The sequence below is a fragment of the Eurosta solidaginis genome, chromosome 5 (assembly GCF_040869045.1).
Source record: "Eurosta solidaginis isolate ZX-2024a chromosome 5, ASM4086904v1, whole genome shotgun sequence".
NCBI lineage: Eukaryota > Metazoa > Arthropoda > Insecta > Diptera > Tephritidae > Eurosta > Eurosta solidaginis.
The window spans coordinates 231,982,506-232,003,864 of NC_090323.1; the positions used below are offsets into that span (position 1 = coordinate 231,982,506).

General features: G+C 40.2%; 3 protein-coding genes across 9 annotated transcripts in view; 2 read left to right on the plus strand and 1 right to left on the minus strand.

The window, feature by feature from the left end:
• Positions 1 to 389, plus strand: part of SCOT (Succinyl-CoA:3-ketoacid CoA transferase) — a 28,275-nt gene extending 27,886 nt beyond the window's left edge. Inside the window, exon 6 of the mRNA XM_067757129.1 lies at positions 39 to 389. Coding sequence (XP_067613230.1) covers positions 39 to 185 — 147 coding nt within the window. The 3' untranslated portion in view covers positions 186 to 389. The remainder of the gene's footprint in view (positions 1 to 38) is intronic.
• Positions 390 to 6,291: 5,902 nt separating this feature from the next.
• On the minus strand, positions 6,292 to 14,032 carry LOC137233774 (uncharacterized). Of its 7 annotated transcripts, none has more exons than XR_010947559.1 (4): positions 13,589 to 14,032; positions 7,260 to 7,583; positions 6,812 to 7,179; positions 6,292 to 6,532 (listed from the first exon to the last, which is right to left on the minus strand). XR_010947559.1 is itself a non-coding variant. In XM_067757132.1 (4 exons), exons 2-4 carry the CDS (start codon positions 13,604 to 13,606, stop codon positions 6,862 to 6,864), a joined length of 660 nt encoding a protein of 219 aa, XP_067613233.1. In that variant the 5' UTR covers positions 13,607 to 13,774; positions 13,845 to 14,032; the 3' UTR covers positions 6,292 to 6,861. The 7 variants fall into 7 exon arrangements, 6 of the variants coding, with proteins under 6 accessions (XP_067613233.1, XP_067613234.1, XP_067613236.1 ...); XM_067757132.1 differs by having other exon boundaries at positions 6,292 to 7,179; positions 13,589 to 13,774; positions 13,845 to 14,032; XM_067757133.1 differs by having other exon boundaries at positions 6,292 to 7,179; positions 13,589 to 13,779; positions 13,845 to 14,032.
• Positions 14,033 to 20,461: 6,429 nt separating this feature from the next.
• The window catches only part of acs (arcus), a 32,001-nt gene continuing 31,103 nt past the window's right edge, over positions 20,462 to 21,359 (plus strand). Inside the window, exon 1 of the mRNA XM_067757137.1 lies at positions 20,462 to 20,762. Coding sequence (XP_067613238.1) covers positions 20,698 to 20,762 — 65 coding nt within the window. The 5' untranslated portion in view covers positions 20,462 to 20,697. The remainder of the gene's footprint in view (positions 20,763 to 21,359) is intronic.

Genomic DNA, 21,359 nt, shown 5'->3' on the forward strand with positions numbered 1-21,359 from the left:
ATTAGATGTGATGTGCAAATTTCTGTAATTCATTTCAGGCCGTTTTTACTGTGGAAAAGGGTGTTGGCCTGACACTTATTGAAATCGCTGAAGGATTGTCGGTAGAAGATGTGAGATCTTGCACGGATGCCAAATTTGTAGTTTCTCCAGGCCTGAAAAAGATGGCGCAAATCACTGAAAATTAAAGACTATGGAGGATTTGGGTTTTTGTTTGCGAAAGTACAATGTACATTAAATAACCATAGGTTTCTGTAATATTTTAGCTAAGCTAAATGATGGCCTTTGTAAATGTACCAAGAATTAGAAGTGATATTGATGCATTTATTAGTCTAAATCATAATTTGGATATACATTGATCGCTTTGAATAAAACTAGAGATTGGACTTATATTTGTATATAAATCTTATAAAATAAAGTCGCTAAATGCCAAGTATGCACATAACTTCACACAGAATGCTCCGATTTTAAAACGGTTTTTTGCATTTGAAAGCTTAGTTACGTGAGATGGTACAGTTAATATAATTTGAAGGTATATATTATAGGGGCGTGGCAAATTGCCAAAATGTAGTAAAAAATCATAAAATTTTTCTTTACACAGCTATAACTCATAAACGGATGGATGGATTTAAAAATTTCTACCTTTCAGTAAAACTTTGAAATATTTACTTTCGATCTGCATCAAAAAAAATACTTGATTCCTTTCTTATATCAGCCAAATTGTTTAAACAAAAGTAAAATTTTTATCAAAAAATGCGTATGTGTGTTTGTTCGCTGTGAACTGTCCGCGCTAATTGCTTTTGAGTGAGGGTTGATGCGACACATACATACGTACATATATATATTTAACTTCGGGCGTATGTTTATATGTATGTATGGATGTACATCACTATAAAACAAAGTCGCTTTTTCTGTCCCTATGTCCCTTTGAATGCTTAAACCTTTAAAAATACGCAACGGATTTTGATGCGATTTTTTTAATAGATAGAGGATTGAAGAGGAAGTATCGGATGAACATATTTGGCTGAAAATTGGTGGAGGGGTAGCTTAGAACCAGGAGGCAGACATAGGCTAATTTTATCCCGTTCTGGATAGGGTCTTGAGAATCAAAACGTGGACCTAGGTAATCCTGGGACATGTTTGTACAATATGGGTATCGAATGTAAGCTGTTTATGAGTACTTTGATACGGGGTATTTTTCGTAATCGCGGGTAACTAGGGTCTCGAGATATAAGCGACAACGTGGACGCGGGTACCCCTAGAATGTGTTTATAGAATATGGATAACGAATGAAAGCTGTTGATAAGTGCTTTAGTACAGGGTAGTTTTCATACCTATTGGTGACTAGGGTCTCGAGATTGAGGCCAAAACGTGGACCCGGGTACCCCTAGAAAGTGTTTATACAATATGGATAACAAATGAAAGCTGTTGATGAGTGTTTTAGCACAGGGTAGTTTTCATACCTATTTGTTAAGGGTCTCGAGATATAGGCCAAAACGTGCATCAGGGTAACACTAGGATGTGTTTTTACATTATGGGTATCAAATTGAAGCTGTTGATGAGTGCTTTAGGACAGGTTAATTTGTATACCGCTGGGTGACTAGGGTCTCAAGATATGGGCAAAACCTGGATCCGGACACCCCTAGAATGTGTGTGTAATATGGATATCAAATGAAAGTTGTTGCCGAGAGCTTTAAAGTAATTTTCATTGTGATATTCGATTTAGTTGCATTAACCTGGCAAAACTGATAAATGTGCATGCGAAGCCGAAATAAAGACATGAATTAATAATACCCATATAAATATTTACATACATCCTATTCGATTTGCCTGGTAATAAGGGATGAAGAAGAATGGGAAAAACTTTGGAGAAGAGAAAAGACGGAATTAGACTGAGAAAGAGATAGAGTGAGACGAAAATAGAGATAAATGAAGCGAAAAGACGGAGGGAGGAGTGAATAAAAGGATTAAGAAAAAGTGAGGGGGGGGGGGGGGAAGCAGAGTTAGACGGAAAAAGCTTATTAAAATTTATGTAGATACTTAGAACAAATTAAGGAAGAACAATGTCTGACGGGTATGCTAGTATTTGTATAAAAGTAAATTTTTCTTCCTCTGTTTAAGTGCTTAGTTATAGACCGTTGGGCTTTCATCACAGAGGAACACAGTTCAAACCACGCTTCGACTAATGAACATCAAATCTTTTCAAATTGGTGTACCTCCCATCCCCCACTTCAAAATCCCGACAATACATCAACACAACAAGTTGAAATCACAATCCAGACATAACAAAATACCGACAACAAAATATCGCGACTAGGTCTTTGGAAGTGGTATGCTTTATAGAGAAATACGTAGTGTAAGTGGGAACAATGCAAGGAAAGGAATGGAAAGGAAAGGTCTGTTATCGACGAGGTGTAAATAGGCGATTGATCTTTCATCGAATAACAAAATACCGACAACAAAATATCGCGACTAGGTCTTTGGAAGTGGTATGCTTTATAGAGAAATACGTAGTGTAAGTGGGAACAATGCAAGGAAAGGAATGGAAAGGAAAGGTCTGTTATCGACGAGTTGTAAATAGGCGATCGATCTTTCATCGAAATGTTATACTTTTGTTAGTAATAATAAAGTTTGTTGATGAGCTATAGATTTTAATCGATTTTTTGTCGAAAGGTTATCGATATGTTATCAAAAAGCTATCGATTTGTTACCATATCAAATGTTATCGTTTGATTATCGAACATTTTCCGGCTATTCATCGAAAACTAACCGATAGGTTATAAAAACTTGATCGATTTTTTTATCGACTTGCTTTCGAAAAGTTAAGCTAAGAAAGCTATCGTTTTGTTATCGGCGTGCTATTATTTTGGTATCAGCATGTTACCGGCTTGCTATCGATTTTTAATCTAAAAATGATCGACTTTTTTATAAAAACTTGCCGATTTGTTATCAAAAAGTTATCGATTTGCTATTAAAATTATATCGATTTGCTACTAATTTGTTATCGGCGTGCTATCAATTTGTTAACAACCAGTCATCGGATTGTTAAGAAACAGATACAGATAAAACTTCAATATAAAACCGATGAAACTTCTGTAAACCGTCGATAACAACCCGATAAAAACCAATAATAAGCCGATAACTCGAAGATAATAATTCGCTATCTATAATAATGTAATGAAATTTGGGAAATTCCGCTTATTTGAAACCTTCTGCTAACGTTCGCATCGCTAAACTGTTGAATAAATCACTCTAATATTCTTTATTGCAAAATGGTCGCTATTAGACTACTTTGGGAGTAGTACAATTATAATTCACAATTATACTTCACTTCGCAACTGATAGCGTGTTTAAATCAAACTGATTACTGATTACTCAGCTTGCGCTGCTTTTATACTCTCCGTTGCTTCGTTCGCATATTTCGTTCGCATATTTCTCCTAAGGTCCAGACGTTTCACCTTCTAGAACTTTTGTATCTCCTGCATGGTTAGTTACCAGCTATATAAGTACATGTATATTTGTAGTTTATAGCCATATGCGTGTGAATGTGTGAGTAACTACTTCGACTGTTGACTACATCTGTGTGTGTGTGATAGCTCTTCGTCGCCTTCTGCATAAGTGTTGCTAGCTTAATGTGTATACGTGCAAAAGAGTGGCTGCTTCATGTTTCTGTTGGTGCGTGATTAATTACTAAAAGCTTAGTGATGCTAATATTCGTCACACTGCCCTCCACCTAAGTCTGATCGTTCCACCCTTCTTTTTCGTGGTTTACCAATTGTTTGTATGCGGTAGATGACATCACTAATTTTCTTCACAACTTTGTACGGTCCTTCCCAGTTACATTGAAATTTTGAATGAACACCTTTCCACCGGTGAAGGTTGTATAACACTACCAAATCTCCCTCCAGGAAACCTTCCGCATTGTCGTTCTTGCCGTACCTGTGTTTCATGTTACTAGTCATTATCCTGGACCGTTCCCTCACACTCTATTGTTTGGCCAATGAACTAATTCGTAGAGCTTGCGCTTGACGGATTGGCTTCGCATAATCAGTATCGTTCCGACGTTTTACAACCGTAGTGCTCCCTGGCTTGAAACCACCTTTGCATTCTTACTGGGAAATTCTTTCGTTCGTTATAGTGCATCCATTAGGGTTTGTCAATGCCAGTGTTTTTCTCGCGGGTACCTTCGGTTTTGATTTGTTTGGCCCATTCATTCCATCAATCTTTGACCGATTTACTTTCTTTGACTTTTGTGGTCTCTGTTGAATTTCCTCCACCAGCACTCGCTTACTGCTGAACCATTTCTCCAAACTGAAGTTAAGTGGTATATCCTGGTTCTTATAGTGCAGAATCCTTCTCTGCATATCGATGATGATGTCATGGTCAACTAAAAAGTCCACTCCCAATATGACCTCATCAACGATCTCTGCGACAACGAATTTGTGTAGAATGCTCCATAATAGAATAATTTGCAGGTATAGATTTTTACCGAAATTATTTGTTTCTGGTAAAGTTGCCTCTGTTTAACTTCAACCCCTGGGTGAGCTATAGTCAATTTAAAAGCCCATCCCAACAAAAAGATCCCTTCTTTGGGAACATAATATCCTAGAAGGTGGTAAACTGCTTAGGTTTAAGCTAAGGTTACACGTAGGACCACTAGACCACGTGGTAAAATATTCTTTCCATGTATTCGTATGGAGCTATATGTCGGGTCGCTAAAAGTGCACGCATCTTTAAAGTTAGACTCCCGGCTAACAACATGCGACTGAGAATGCAACAGGTATCGTTGCTAAGCAGGCTACTGTGAAACATCGGAATATGAGAAATTACTGATGGACATCACCCTATCAATGTTATGATGTGGATCCGAACTGTCGGACAACACATAGAAATGAGATGCTAACCAAACAGTTCCTGTTGAATACTCAGAAACCTGGGCATCCCAACAGACATCTGATTGATGCGCCAACACCGCCTAGGGGCTTAAGGAGTGATCTCCGTTAGCATTATGAGGAAATACGGCACCTGAGAACTCAGCCGTATGAAGCAAAAAAACACAAGCAGGTCCTCAGTGAACTCCAAAAACAGGCGTCGGACCTTTATGCCAGGAATTGCCCGGTGAATCCAGTACTCAAAGAACAGTACCCAAAACTTGCGACGAGGAACGCATACTCCCCAGGGAAACGCGAGTCACTCTAGCTCAACTTCGTTCTGGATACTGTAACTCTTACCTATCCAGAATCAACCCCGACATACAAAATATATACCCCGCTTGCAATGTGTCCCCACATGACACCAACCATCTCTTTAATTGTAATGTGGAACCAACGCCTCTAACACCCCTTTCATTATGATCCACCCCTGTTGAAACAGCAAGTTTCCTTGGACTCCCGTTAGAGGATATTAATGACAATTTGTGATCGGTCGCACCTATTAGATGGGGCGAAGCACTGCTACAACAACAACAACATTCCAGAAGAAGAAATGCTGTGAGATGGGAACTTTTGACAAGACGGTTTTATCAAAAATTATCAAAGGTGGTATCAAAAGACGCGTTACGACCTCCGTTTTAAGAATCCGAAAGCGGAAATTAAAATTATTATTTGTGTTGAAAGATATTTGCAAAAAACCATAAAATGACCCCAAGAGGGTCACAAATATGGGGCCCGATCCATAGGCCTTTTGCACAGAACACCTTTCTGCGATTTACAAAAATAACCCTGCGTGGATCCAACACGTGGTTGGGGATAAAAAATAAATGCGTACAGAACACCTTTCTGCATTAGTGTGTGTGCGTGTGTACAACAAATCTGGCAAAATACAACAACCACATGAGAATTTAAAGCTTTGGTGAGGTAAATTACTACGTTACCCATATGCTATCCAACCATGGGCACTTCAAAACATACCTGTACAGAACAAAAAGGGCTTAAGTGAGTTTACGGCGATGAAGACGAGCGTGATGCTGAACACACCTTCTTCAAATGCACTCAATAGAGTCATAACTTCAAATGCTCGAGCAAAGAGCCGGCCGAATAACTTTTGATAGTTTTACAGCAAAAATGATGAGAAGCCCGGAAGTGTGGCAACAAATCAGCAACTTCGTAGATGCCATGAAAAACGAGATATATAGAACACCAGCTTGAAGCAAGATACAATCCATATGCTCTTAAATCATTTTTATGATATCTGTGGTCACGACATCCTTGGCAGATAGGGGAAAAGCTGTCCCGATTTCCAGGATATGAATTTATGCCTATATAACTATCTACTTAAGTAAAGAAATCCAAAGGCTTGAAAAGTCCATCATCATTTTATTGTAACATTTTTTTATAACACTTGTGTTTGACATTATTAGAATCTCGAGACAGAACTTGACCATATTTTTTATTCGATCCGAATGCAAACTTTTAGTATGTTGACTAGGCCGGTTCCTTATCGGGACCCAAATTTATATGTGATATCGCCAAATATAGTATTACCAAAACTACGACTTGAAAAATCTTTTTTTTGAATTGTGAAAACCACCCTAATCCTGAAATACAATAGTACAAATACATGGGAAGTTGAACACATTTTTCTTGAAGGCCTCGTCGAGTAGCATAAAAGTTAGGGTAAGAAATTTTCCAAAAACCAAAATTTTGTATTACGATAAGAAACTGAGAAGAAAGTAACCAACTTGATAACACCCAAGAAATTTAAATCGTTTTCCATCTCGTCCTTCCCGCCGAGCAGCCGATTTCTAGGTTTTCGGAAATTTAACGGAAACTGTCTTTTCTACTCGACGGGACCTATAAGAAAAATAGCATCGTACCCAAATATTTGTTGGTGTCACACCGTGTTATATATATGTACCTGAAACCTTCAGGCTATAACTTTGGACACATCTTTAAGCGTCTTCGATTGTCGGCTTCCACGCATTTGTTTGTTTAGCATTTTGAATATTTCGATGTCCATTTCCTTTTCACCGCGACAAATTCCACAAAACTGTGACGTCAGTAAATGCAAAGGACTGCGAAAAAAGTAAGCTTTGTTTGAATTAAGTACATTCTTATGGTGTGACCGCAGATGTAGGATAGTCTCAATAATCATCAAGATTAAATAAAATCCAACTTTGAAGCAAAAAAATGTGGGTATAAGAAAAGTTTGATAATTCGCTTTCCGATAACCCAAGATGATATCCTGTAGAGATAACATCGAAAAAAAGTAAAAATTATCATTGCAAATCGTAGGTTTTTAATCTAAGTTTTCTATAGCATTACATTTTTTACACCTTCCATATTCATAAAGTCCTCCTTTTTATATTTCGGAGAGCTTTTCTCTGCACATTCACTTTCCTTGGATAATAATTTTACATTGATACCATGCTGCGTGCTATTGCTATCGTAAGTAGTATTTGTCGTATCCAGTTGGTCGTCAGTGGTGTCACGTAGATATATTTTTGGAACGGCGAAATTGTTATGCTTAACGTAACGCACCTTCACCATTGTGCCATTTAAAGGTTCTCCAGTTTCGTTGTCGACAACTTGTAGTTTGATGGAGTTCATGTCACGATATATGTATTGCATTTCGCCCGTTTCAGAGTTCTGAAAAAAAAAAAAAGTATATGTTAGCCGGCCTATGAAAAGGTGGCTTATGAATCAAAAAAGAAATTGCGAGTAGTTTTTTTTTGAGTCATAAGCCACCTTTTCATAGGCCGAGTCACATATATAGAATGTGTGATGGTGCTAATGTTGAAAATTCATAACCTTTTTACAAATTAGGCACATTTTTCTTAACAAATTAAAGGGACAATTGTCAAAAGCTTTTGGCACAGTCAATCACAGCACGTTACTGCAAGACGCGGAAGGGTCCACCCTTCTTTCTTGTCTAAAAGGTGCACTGAAAGTTATCTGTGTGATCGGCAGGCGTCGCTGCAGTTCAGGAACGTAATATAAAAACCCAGAAGAAGTAAACAAGGGGTGCCACAGGGTTGTACCCTATCCTCACTTTTGTTTAACTTTTCCATACCGAAGCTCCACCAGATGACTGCACGATAATGGCAGCAGCAGGTCTCAGATCACCCATTGACGAGCTACGCTTTATAATCAACGACTTTCCCAATGGTATTTCCAGTTTTTTCGCCTCAATCTGACTCTGTAACTGAGCAAATCATTGGCAAACCTATTTACCACATGGAAATGGAGAATATCGGCCATATTGGACACCCACGTCAAAAGAATTACGCAAGAAACCTGTGCATCCCAACATGCATTTGCATGAATTTGCAGGATTCCCTTTCTTGTGGACTAGGTAAGGAGTATTCAGATTCCAATCGTCGGGCATGCACTCGTCCGACCATATTTTGCAAAGAAGCTGATGCATGCACATTACCAACTCCTCGCAACCGTATTTGAATAGTTCCGCAGGCAATTTATCAGCGCCCGCGGCCTTGTTGTTTTTTAATCTGGTTACTGTTATTCTGACATCGTTAGGGGACATTAATTCCATCATCATCGGTTGCGGCATCGGGTTCATCACTTACGTGCGGTACATTGCTGTCTGCATTTAGGAGAGCAGATAAGTGTTTCCTCCTCTCCCATCTAAGTACTCTATAGACATCGGTTACAAAGTCGCCGTTTTCGTTCTAACAGGAGTTTGCCCCGGACTTAAAACCTGTCGCCCAAATTTTTGGTAAAATTTGGGGGTGTTATTCCCGGCGGCTAGCAGCTAAAACTCCTCGCACCTACGCCTTTCTGTCTCTGCGCTTTTCTTCCTGAAAAGGTATATCGGTTTCCTTTTCAACTAGCGGTAGCGCTCACACACTCTTCTTGTTGCGCTCGCTTTTAACGTAGCCCTGTAGGCAGCGTCTTTTCTTTCTGGCAACTTTGCCACCCCTATTAGCTGGAGCCTTTACCTGGCTAGCAGAGGACACGAACAAAGGACGTGCCCAACTGTTTCTTCCTGCAACTCACACTTCCTACATACACTGCTATTGACGAGGCTTAGGGGGTCAGAATATACCTGAGGTAGGTATGCCTGTCGTAAGAGGCGACTAAAATATCAGATTCAAGGGGCTGTGTAGCGCAACCCTTCAGGTTACCAGCGCAATATACAGCTTCTGCAAACCCAATTGTCAACCTCACCTATCCGCGGCGAATCCTGTTTCACTAACAGACAAGGCTCTGGCGCCCCAAGCTCCTCATGGAACTTGTGGGGGGGGGGGGAGGGAGGAATGGCTTGAAGGTTTAATGTGGCCATATAAATCGTTCCCGAGATGGTGGGGCTAGCACCTTAATGGTGCTGTGTTACCGGAGCGTACCGGATCTGTATCCGGCAAAGGACTATCATATCGATAACACTCCCCAAAGCCTTCGGGGAGCAACCTTATCGCTACAACAACAACAACAACAGGCTTAATTTATAAGTATGTGACGCCAGAAGGCAGTGTCCAGTTAGTATGCCCATCGTGAGCCTTAAGTCTTCTGTCTTCAGAGATATGAGCCACTTTATGAGTTTAAATCGTAGGCTTTGCACATGTTCTTAGAAATTTTGCAGCCCGTTATTTTGTCCACGCTTTGCCTGCATGATGAACCATATGCAGCTCGTGCCTTCTTTTGATTTCTCCCAAACGGATTGGGACGTCCATTGTCGTTTCAGAGATTGTTGCACCTTCCTTTGCCAACTCATCGCCCTTTTCGTTACCTTCTATCTCTTTGTGACCGGGAACCCTGTATTAACCGGCGCCTGACATATATGTATTGATGCGACTGCAGCTTAAGCACACTTCCTCTAGAGTTTCAGCTGCTTTCTTCGCGGCTAAAATTTCCGCCCGAAAGACGCTGCAGTAATCTGGCAGCCTGCAGGATCTACTTATTCCAGAATCGACGCAGTTAAAAGCAGACCCGACCGCTTCTATTAATTTGGAACCATCCGTATACGCATGTAAAATATTTTCTGCCATTTATGCACTTTGGTACCAGCCCTCCACCTCAATTGTGGCCCCAAAATCACTTTCAATGCTCAGGAACGAGAGCATGTTTTCCATTTGCCCGATAATAGATGGCGCTCTACTGCTATGACCATGAGGACAAAAGCCCTGTTGCAATGGTTTTAAGCCTTGTTGCAGTGGCTAATGCCAATTTTTTTGGCTATTAGGTCTGCATGCGGGATGTGTAGAATGGCATGCAATGTTGCTGTCGAGCCTGTTTTTAGGGCTCTTGTTATGCTAATCATTGATAATCTGCATACCCGTTAAAGTTTTTTGGTATACGTACCTTTTTGTACCTTTGCTCTAAATAACCAATGTGAGAGTTTGGGCGATAGGCCCACGAGCATCCTAGCATCGCGGATGCCTCCTTCGCTCTCTCCTCCACATGAGTTTCCCCTCCAAGCTTAGACTTAGTCCAATAAGGGACATTATATTTCATTGTAAATGCAACTTGATCGATCTTTTCTACGTTGGTAGTTAACCCGACTCCAAATGCCCAGGCATCTACATCCTGAAATGGCTGTTATATCATACAGCTCTTTGTCCTCCGTTGAACCGCCTAAGCAATTGTTTGATAATCAGCGTCCAAAGCATTGGTGATGAAACCTCGCACTGCGGCGCTCGTCTGTTTACAGATTTTGATGTCTCGCATTGACTCCATTGCGATGTGATCATTGTGCAACTTAAGATGGCCGATCCAATTTTTTAAGGCCGGATGACTTCAATAGAATAGATACTGTCCATAACTGCTCATTTCGAGACATTGTTGAAAGCTCCGGCAGTGTTCAGAAAAACACCTGGTATTCCAGGTTCTCCATATTCTTGACCACCCTATGCAATGCAGTATCGACTGACTTGCCTTTGGTGTAAGGATGTTGTGCTGAAGACAATAATTTCTCATTCATATTTGGTTTTATATACTCAGCTATTAATTTCTTTAAAGCTAATGACCTGTGAAGGCCATCCTACCTTCATACCCCGATGTATCAGGCTCAGAGCTCAATATGACCTGTAGACTACTCTGTAACAGGTGATAAAAAGGACTCACCTCTATCGTGATATCGTGCCCTCCCCATACGTTGTAATGTCCATTTGCATACACGCCTATCACAAGCCGTCTTCTGCACTCTTCTTGATCCACCACCATATTGAACTCTTCTGGTATGACTTCCACGTTATCGGACATGTAGCAGGATGCAAGGGCAAGGGGCGGTTCGTTTTTCCACTCTATTGCGCCCACCGCTCGTTCTTCGGTGCTGAAGTTAGATAGCATACACGTGTATAGTAGGTGTTTTCTAACCATTACTGCGGTGCAAAACCCTGTTTTCCATCTTTGCGTAATAAATCCTGAATTCGCGAGCGTTAAGTCTAAAAACCTTTCCTCCAGATGAGAGAAATGGCTCCTGTATCAGCGCCACATCAAACGAATCCTCCTCAAGAGTCAGGAGGAGCCCGCTCGACGCCACTTTGCTGTGTTGGAAGATTAGCTGTAAGACACGCAGCGCCATTGAGCTGTTTGTTTCTCTCCAAATTCTCGGCCACTGCGCTCACGCAATACACTTTTTCCGCTGTTCCCAGGGTCGGGAAGCCTGTTTCTCTCCCCCTGCCTGAAGCGTGCTTTGTTAGACTCGCAGCATCATTGTCTTAAAACTCTCAGCACCATTGATCTCTTTGTGCACCTCTGCCACTACGCGTATGCCCCCGTCATTTACCACTACTTTCAGGCGCTCGAGGTACTTTTCTACCTCGTCTGAAACATCTTCTGAAAGGGTTCAGATTTTTTTCTTTTTGACGTCATAGTCCAGTTCTTTATGAGAAAACTGTCAAATTCAATCACATTTTGTTAAATACACTTTGGGTAATATTGTAACCATTGTGGATAAGACAAGTGTGATATCTTCTGCATAGACGTCAAAATTCAAATAGAATATATCTCTTTCTATCACGCACTGAGGATAGGTGACCGTGTGCATTGCCATATTGAACATCCTGCCAAAATGCTGCCAAAACGCTAAAAAGTGTCCAAGTTGAACGTCCTCCTGTCAGGCAGTTGGCGCATAAGATATTACACTTGTTTTGTCCGCAATGATTGTAACATTGACTGTATGTACATGTCGATTTATTTACCGATATCGCGCCATCGATTTTTCGATAGATTTGGGCTCAAGAAAAAAAGTTCTTAAAAATCAGAGTCGAAAAAATGTCAAAAAAATGAGATGTCGCAGGCCCGAAAAAAATATTTTTCAAAAAACTGTTATTGACAACGTTTTTAGCGGACATTTTTGGGTCGGACAGGGTATGCACCATGATACAAAAAATGGAGGTAGTTCCATTTAGTGTGACGTTAGCCACTTGACTTTTGCGGGGACAATGACAATTTCACCAAAAACAAGCTACCAGATTGAAAAATTCTACGAATTTTTCTAATTTTGATGGATTTCATTTTAACGAATACGACTAAATTACTCTCATATTTATTTTTAATAAAAAAGAAAAAAAAAATGAGCCCCATGCCTTCGAAATATTTTAATACGAAATATCAGCCTAGCAAATAAGGGTTGTAATAGTTCTTCGAGCTCCCGAAAATTGTTTTGGTGGAAGAAACATGGATCGAAGTATGCAAAGCAAGGGAATATAGCCCCCTTAAGTGTCTGTAGGTTTGCTCAGAACATTTTGACAAAACATACACGTTTGTCAATTGCTTGCTCAAAGGAGGTCCTTATAAACCGATAACAAGTACACATTTTTAATTTTTTTATTTATTGTATTATTCAAGCGTTGCGCTTTAGGAGGGAATTGTTAAACCATTTTTTAGGGAGAACATTGCCATGTAGCTCTGCAGGTTAGCCACTAGTTATGAGAGTGTTTTTGCCCGTTCTACCTTGGGACAGCGCCGCATATTCTGTGCCCTTTTAGCATTGACATAGATGTGAAGATTTTGGAGGTACACTTTTTCTCAACATGCCTTGAGAAATATCCTCTGTAGGGGCATGATAATAGGGGCACCATAATAGGGCCATGCTAGAACAACAGGATTTTTCGTTTTTTTGTCTAGTGGTCAAACTGCCATAAAGATATGAGCCATTAACCAATGTATGAGTCATTATCCACTATTTATTTCAATAAAATTGGATGTTTTACTGTATTCTCAATCGATATGTATGCACATAAATCGTGCTAAAGCATATTATTATTGTCTCAGACTATCATTGCGTTTTCATCCTGAAGGAAATTTCCATCCCGAAAAACCACAATTTCGCCTTAAACAGTAACGGTATGGCAACGCTTCTAGAAAAATAACAAACATTATGAAACTTCAAAAATCCACAAATACGTCAAAAAATTTTGAGTGGAACTACCTTCTTTTTTGTATCATGGGTATGCATATGAAAATTTTTTAGTAGGTCATGAAAAAAACCTTAAAAATCAAAGTCGAAAAAAGTAAAGAAAAATGAAATTTCGCAGGCTCGAAAATTATTTTTTTGGGTATGCGTAGTGGAAATTTTTTTTTCTAAGCCCAAATCCTATCGAAAAATCGATGGCGCGATATCGGTTAACTTTCGTCCATCCAAATCGGCCCACCCTAATCTACATACAAGTTAAAAATGTCAATATATTTACCTGTACGGAGTACACCATAATTATTATTATAACTTCTCTTTAATGTCTTTCTTATCTTTTATTGAATTTTTGATGACGAAACGTAATTTTTTTTAAATTTGTTGGTTAAATCGCTATTGTATCTGTGATTTCTACGATTTTATCAATTTTTTATTTCGTTTAATTAAATTTGCGTGACGTTGATGTCTGCACTTAAAAAATAGATATATGTCGTATATTAGTAAATGACACGCCTACCAAAAACTTAAAAAAAAACCTCCCATAGAGAACAAGCAAACAATTGCAACTAGAATAAAATCTTGTAATGTAGATCTAACATTAAGGTAATTATCAGATTTAAATTTCACTTCTCGCAAATGAGAAGAAAAAGCTATAGATGGTAATTAAAAAACCAGTCTGAACAACGAACTCAGTTGAAGAGCTGATAATAATTTGTTATTGAGGTGATATTCGCTACTGAACTTGTTTTGACTTAACTCTTCATTAAAAAGGCTCATGCCGAGTATTGCCGGTAGTACTTACACTCCATCGCAAAATTATAGACTCACTTTATTGGTGACACATTTTGGTAATTTATATCGGTTTTTCTTTAGTTTAAATATTTTCTTGTATTGGAATAATAATTGAAATATGAATAAATGGTTTTGAACAGGGAAATCGAATTTTATGTCAAGTAACTGTTTTAGTTCAACCGATGATACTCTATGCGGAGAACACGGATATGGTCTTTTTTTACCAAGAGGCTGGAGAAACGTTGTACAAATAATTTAGGAACCATTCTATACAGTAAGTTGTCGTGGACGCTCAGCGTGGAGGAGAGTTAGGAAATCCTCCACGACACTTTAAGCATATAAAAAATGCTGGGGTATAAGTGGAGTCTAGCACCCTCTCTCTCATTGGCAATTTACAGCGATTGTAAAGCCTATTGGTGGACTACCACACAAAAAAAGTGCCTTTCTCAGAAAATTAGATGGGGTATACAGGCTTTCAATGCTTAGCATAATGGGAACTATTAAAACAACCCTGAGGGCTGCATTGTATGCCGTATGCACACTCCTTCTTTACACCTAGCCAAGACGCTTGAAGTCATTTTGCTCCCCTATTTCAAAGCAAATTTGCAACTAGCCTGTCGTCAGCATGGCTTTAGAAAACTTCATAGCACAACCACCGCGGTAAATGCCATTAGCGCCCAGATAAATTGCGGTTTAAATCAAAACCCCCCATAGAACAGTACTCGTCGCGCTAGACCTATTAAAAGCTTTTGATACGGTCAACCATGGCACGTTACTGCAAAACCTGGAAGGGTCTACCCTTCCCCCAAGTCTTAAAAGGTGGACCGCAAACTATCTGGGTGCCCGCAAATTATCGGTGCTATTTAGAAACGCAACATCAAAACAAAGTGTCCTATCCCCAGTTTTGTTTAACTTCTACATATGAAAGCTACCTTCGACACCAGAAGGAGTTACTACGTTTCCTACGCCGATGACTGCACAATAATGACCACAGGCCCCGGCCCACAGATCGATGAGCTTTGCAAAAAAATAAACGGCTACCTCCCTGATCTGTCCAGTTTTTTCACCTCGCGAAACCTGACATTATCACCGACTAAATCATCGGCGACCTTATTTAAAACATGGTCGTCCCAGATGTCGACCATTCTGAACATCCACGTAAATGGCACTACGCTACCGACTGTCTTAAACCCCAAAATCTTGGGTGTGACGTTCGATCAGGATCTACATTTTGGTGAGCGTGCAGCCGCAATTGTACCGAAAATCCAACACTTGGGGAAAAGATAAAGAAACGCTCATTACCACTTAAAAGCAATTCGCTAGCCAATTGCATGCTACGCGTCCCCGATATGGTCGCCAAGCCTAAAGACTACTCTTTGGAAGAAGCTACTGGCCAGCCAAAATACTGCCCTAAGAACCGCCACGGGTTGTCTTCTTATCAGGGAGAGAAATGAAATGTTAACCAAACAGTTTCTGTTTAATACCCAGAAACCTGGGCATCCCAACAGACATCTGATTGATGAGCCAACACCGCCCAGGGGCTTAAGGACTCATCTCCGTAAGCATTATGACGAAATACGGCACCTGGGAACACAGCCGTATGAAGCCAAAAAACACAAGCAGGTCCTCAGTGAACTCCACAAACAGCCATCGGACCGCTATGTCAGGAATTTCCCGGTGAATCCTGTACTCAAAGAACAATACCCTAAACTTGCAGAAGAGGAACGCATACTCCATAGGGAATCGCGAGACATTCTAGCTCAACTTCGATCTAGATACTGTAACAGGTTAAACTCTCACCTATCCAGAATCAACCCCGGCATACAAAATGTATGCCCTGCTTGCAATGTGTCCCCACATGACACCAACCATCTCTTCAATTGTAATGTGGAACCAACGCCTCTAACACCCCTCTCATTATGGTCCACCCCTGTTGAAACAGCAAGTTTCCTTGGACCGGGAGCCCAATGGAGAGGATATTGATGACAATTTGTGATCGGTCACACATATTGGATGGGGCGAAGCACTGCTACAACAACAACAACCCTGAGGGCTGTATTGAATGCCATTCTGCACACTCCTTCTGTACACCTTCTGGCGAAGGGCATAGCGTTAACAACTGCAACGAGACTCAATGCCTCGGCCCGCTTGAGCGTAGACCATACTGCTATAGTAGTTTAGCGTCATCAAATATTGGATCCACAGACTACCTAATTCCGTACAGGTGGATGGCTGGCGTAAGCCACTTGGTCCTCAAGTGGTAGACGATGTGATACCGATGGTTCCAAAGCAAGGAAAGGAGTAGTAAAAGTAGAAGACAGTTAAATAAAAAAAAAAAAAGAAATGCAAGGCGTGATAACTTCCGAAGAGATTTAAGGCCGAGCTTCCCCTCCAATTCGCGTCGTGCTCCTTTAAAATTTTCCCACAAATTGGCGCAACGAGACCTGCATGTTTTATGCCGGCTCCGAAATGCATCTGCAAAGCAGATTAATTTTCATTGAGAAGCTTTTCATGGTAGAAATATACTCGGAGTGTTTGCCAAATTACTGTCGAGGGCGACCCCGTTTAGAAAAACTTGTTTCTAATTGAAAAACCTTTTTTATAAATTTTCGATGTTGCTTTGACCGGTAGTTGAACTCACGATCTTCGGCGTGGTAGGCGGAGTACACTACCACCATACCACGACAGCCGCCAGTTAAGCAACTTTATTTACTTCAAAACAAAGTATACAGAGTACAGTCTTGCAAAGCAACAATGTCGCACCACATGATTAATCACTACCTCCGAACTAGTGCTAATCAGATACACAGCGGGATAGATGGGAGCCAGGCTTGTAGTAATAGCACTTAAGTCTGAGCTATATTTGTATATCTAAGCAGTGCATAGCGCAGTCTCTTAATGTGATAGTTCTACTCGGAACTAGTGCAGGAAGGCTATTGGACATTTAAGGCATACAAACAACAACATTCTTCCGGATTTATCCGATAGCGGGAATTGAAATGACAAATTGTGAAGGTTTTCTTAGCTCACTCTCTTGATTATCAAACTCTGTGCAGTTGCTGCTTACCTCGAAAATGAGAATGTTCTTGAAAATCGCTAGTTTGGGAAGAGATTTAGAGATGAAGTTATTGGTATTAAACTGACCATGGCAAAGTAAAACGAGGTAGCGTGATTCCCACAAAAAACGAGCTTGTCCTGAACGGATATGAATGAAACTAAATGGTACAACGATAAGTCATTTCAAAACCCAAGTATTTTCGTTTAATTGCCGTCTTCAAATTAAGTATCCGAAAGAGACTGAGAACTGTCATCGTATATTACATCGTATTTATAGCACAATTATTTCGAACAATACTAGGTTAGGTAAGGTTGAATTGGCTGAGTCCATAGTGTTACTATAAGCTTGTTCAACGACCAAACTGAAAACCCCTATCAGAAACCAGGACCTATGTTATAAAATTACTCCGGCCTCTTGGCAAAAATCAGATGCTTCCTAGGACCTATAATACTTGTTGTTTCTAGATCTGAATGCTGTGCCACTGGAGTTTTAGCCTTGCTCTCAGACCTGCTGCGGGCTGTTTTCTTCTCAGAATACCACCTTTACAATGAGGCGAGAGTACTCCCCATTAGGGAGAGAAATTAAATGCTGAATAAACAGTTCCTGTGGAACACGCAGAAACTTGGGCATCCCAACAGACATCTGATTTAAAATGGCACTCCTCCTAGGGACTTAAGGAGCCATTTGCGTAAGCATTATGAAGAAATACGGCAACTCAGAACACAGCCGAATGAAGCAAAAAACATAAACAGAACCTCAGTGATATCCACAATCAGTCGTCGGTCCTCCATGCCAGGAATTGCCCAGCGAAACCAGTTCTTAAAGAAAAATACCCAGAACTCGCAGAAGAGAAACGCACTCCCCCTAGGGAGATACGTGTCAATCTAGCTCAATTTCGATCTCGGTACCGTAACAGGTTAAACTCTTACATATCCAGAATCAACCCAGACATACATAATGTATGTTCTGCTTGCAATGTGTCCCCACATGACACGAACCACCTCTTAAACTGCAATGTGCAACCAACGCCTCAAACACCCCTCTCACTATGGTCCATCCCTGTTGAAACTGCAAATATTCTTGGACATAGAGCGCTGCTACAACAACAACAACATCGTTTTCTCCTTCAAGCCGCACTTCCTGCATCTGCTATCAATGACAAGGGCTAATTTAAAAGCATGTGACAACGGAAGACAGTGTTCAGTCAGAATACTCATCATGAGCTTACAGTCCTCTCTTTTCAATGGTAAGAGTTACTTCGTTCATCTAAATATGTAAGGCCTGCATATGCTTTCGACACTTGTTTCCACGACTTTCCTACTTGGTCGATAATGTGCAAATCTCGTCTTATTTAAATCTCGCCCAATCTTATTGAAATGTCTGCGGTAAGAGCTTCGGGCGAAGTACCCTGTTTAGCTAGCTCATCTGCTTTTTCATTTCCACCTATTTCCTCTAGTATTTCTACAGTGACTGACTTGCTTTTGTTGTAAGTATGTTGTGCTGAAGAGAATAACGTTTCATTCATATTCGATTTCAGGAATACATCTAGTAATCTTTCTAGGCGTTTCAGCTAAAAAGATGTCAAACTAGTAGGCCTATAGTCTTTCAAGTTCTCCAAGACTACGGGAGACGTGGTTCAGTTTTATGCAATCCTCGAAGATTATTCTAAGCCATTCTACAAACGTTCCATCAGCCATCTGCAGCATAGCAGGGAATATGGCATCTGTATCCGGTAATTTGTACTTCGCAATAGTTTCTCTTACCCATTTAATTTTGGTATTTGTCACCAATCCTCGTACTGCTCGCTCCGTGTTTGGAGTGTAGATGTTGATACACAAGTCTGCAGCATTATCTCCTGATGGCAGGTGTGGCTCTTCTCTGCAGTGTGATCACATCTTTTTAAGCGGGGTCGCCCCTCGGCAGTGTTTGTGGCAAGCACTCCGTGTGAATTTCTGTCGTTCGGAGTCGGCATAAAAAAGTAGGTCCCGTCACGCCAATTTGTAGGAAAAATTAAAAGGAGCACGACACAAGCTCTTCATGGAAATTGGGAGTTGGGAGGGAGGGATGGCCTGAAGCTTTAATGTGGCAATATAAATCGTTCCCGAGATGGTCGGGCTAGCACCTTAATGGTGGTGTGTTGCCGGAGCGTACCGGATCTGTATCCGGCAAAGGACCATCACATCGATAACGCTCACCAAAGCCTTCGGGGAGTACCCTTATCGCTACAACAACAACAACAACAAATTGGAGAAGAAGCTTGGCCTAAAACCTCTTACATTTATTTATTTATTTTATTTATATTTCGAGTCTTACGAGCTACTGGTAGAGGTAAAGGGCAGAGTTAAATTACAGGATCCCCTGCGCGATATTTGGCACGGCTATCTCAGCACGGCGACTGGGTGTGCTGTGTCATATTGTCTCAATCAACATATTCGCCGTCGTCTTTTTATATCGGTTCCCGTAGTTAGGACTTTCCTCAATCTTGACGTTTTGCTGGATCATTCTATTTCCGTACACAAATTTTTCCATGATACCTCCTTTGACTTGCCGATTTAACGTGTATGTACCCTCAACAGATCTCCATATTCCTCCCAGCACTTCTCGCTTTCCGCAACTTCAGCCAACTTCAAAAACTTCTTCAACCGCCTTCTAAAAAGGCCCAACTTCTTACTCCACCACGATGGCTTTGACTTTCCCTGGAATCTTCACAGAGGACAAGCTCTGTTGTAAGCAATTGTCAGGTTTTCCCCTTTTATACCCTCTTGCTTTCATCCATAGCTTGATCATAAATTAATTGAGTAGCAACTGCTAAACTTATTAAGAGAAACTAGCGGACCAAATGAGGATGGAAAGGAAAATTTTTGGTTCCAATGGACCAGAGTGGCAACCGTGGATATAAAGAACCTCCCTAATATTATTGTATATGTTCTTATTTTGTTTAACCAACGTATGCACAAATGGATAAAGTAACACTAGTTAGATTCTGTTAATATTTTATTGTTTTAATTAATACTATTATATACACACATACATACATAGATATTTAGGAAGTGTGAAATCGCACACTATGGGCAATAGAGAAATGCTTTAACCTGTCATCATACCACAATTTCTTATCACGGTAATTAGTTTGTGAGATATATATGTATGTCTATGTGGAAAATAATAAATATTTTATTTACTTTTGCTTGTCTAACATTAGATGTTTCTTTTACTAGATACATGCAGATTTTAAAAAGTGGTCTCTTATTTAGCTGTATAAAAGACAAACAGACATTGATATTATTTTGATAACAGTCATTGGCAAGTCTAATTAAATTTTGAAGCAACTTCACAAATCAGTCTGTTTTTGTGTTGGCTTGAATAATTTGATCATAACGCGATAAACAAGATAATCGGGTGCTCTGTGTTTCGTTATATTAATAAATTATTTCAAATTGTGTCGTGACATATTAATAACACATAATACTAAATACTACATACATAAAGGCTTATTAAAATATTATTTCTTAACACGGAAAACTCCCTGGGTAATCTGTATGCGAAGAGATAAGGCTTCGACACAAACAACCTTAATACTTTCAATAATGAGCGAGAAAATCAAGTAAGTGAAAATTTTGTTTTTAATATTTCATACCCAGCAGCTGCTCTTGTCAAAATACCACTAAAATAGTTGTTGTGGTTGTTTTAGCGGCAAAAACACGATTCTGAAAACTGTACGCCCCTCTACTAACCGCCTGAACGATGTTTTGACATCTCTGAAACCTTCGCGTCAGTGGATTTAAGTCGCCGTTTACGATAGGCATGCCTACCGCCGGATTATTTTAAACCCCTTGTGAGAATAGATAATGAGCTCAAAACCTGCACTTTTTTATTGATTTTTTAAATGAAGGCAACCTCAAATGGTAATAAGTTAGGTTAGGTTAAGTTATAAGGACTGGAGCGAGAATGTCATTCCCACTCTGACTCTTAGGCCACTATGCGTTGCCCTACATGGCCTCTAACTCTTTACCTAAGGACACAGGAGCAGCACTATATTAGGTGGCAAAATATTCTTTGCATGTGTATTCTTATGGAGCAATTCACACCAAGCGGTAGCATCATTGCGCGACGCGGCCATGAACGGCAATGTTGACCAAATAGCAAAAAAAGTGAGGCGCCGCTGCCGCTACATGTCGGGCCGCTCAGTGTGTTTACTGGA

What these genes read in the sequence shown, in the direction of transcription:
- LOC137233774 (XM_067757132.1), bottom strand. An exon ending in ATATGGAAGGTGTAAAAAAT is followed by an intron (nt 7,180 to 7,259) that starts GTAATGCTATAG and finishes TTATCTCTACAG; the next exon opens with GATATCATCTTGGGTTATCG.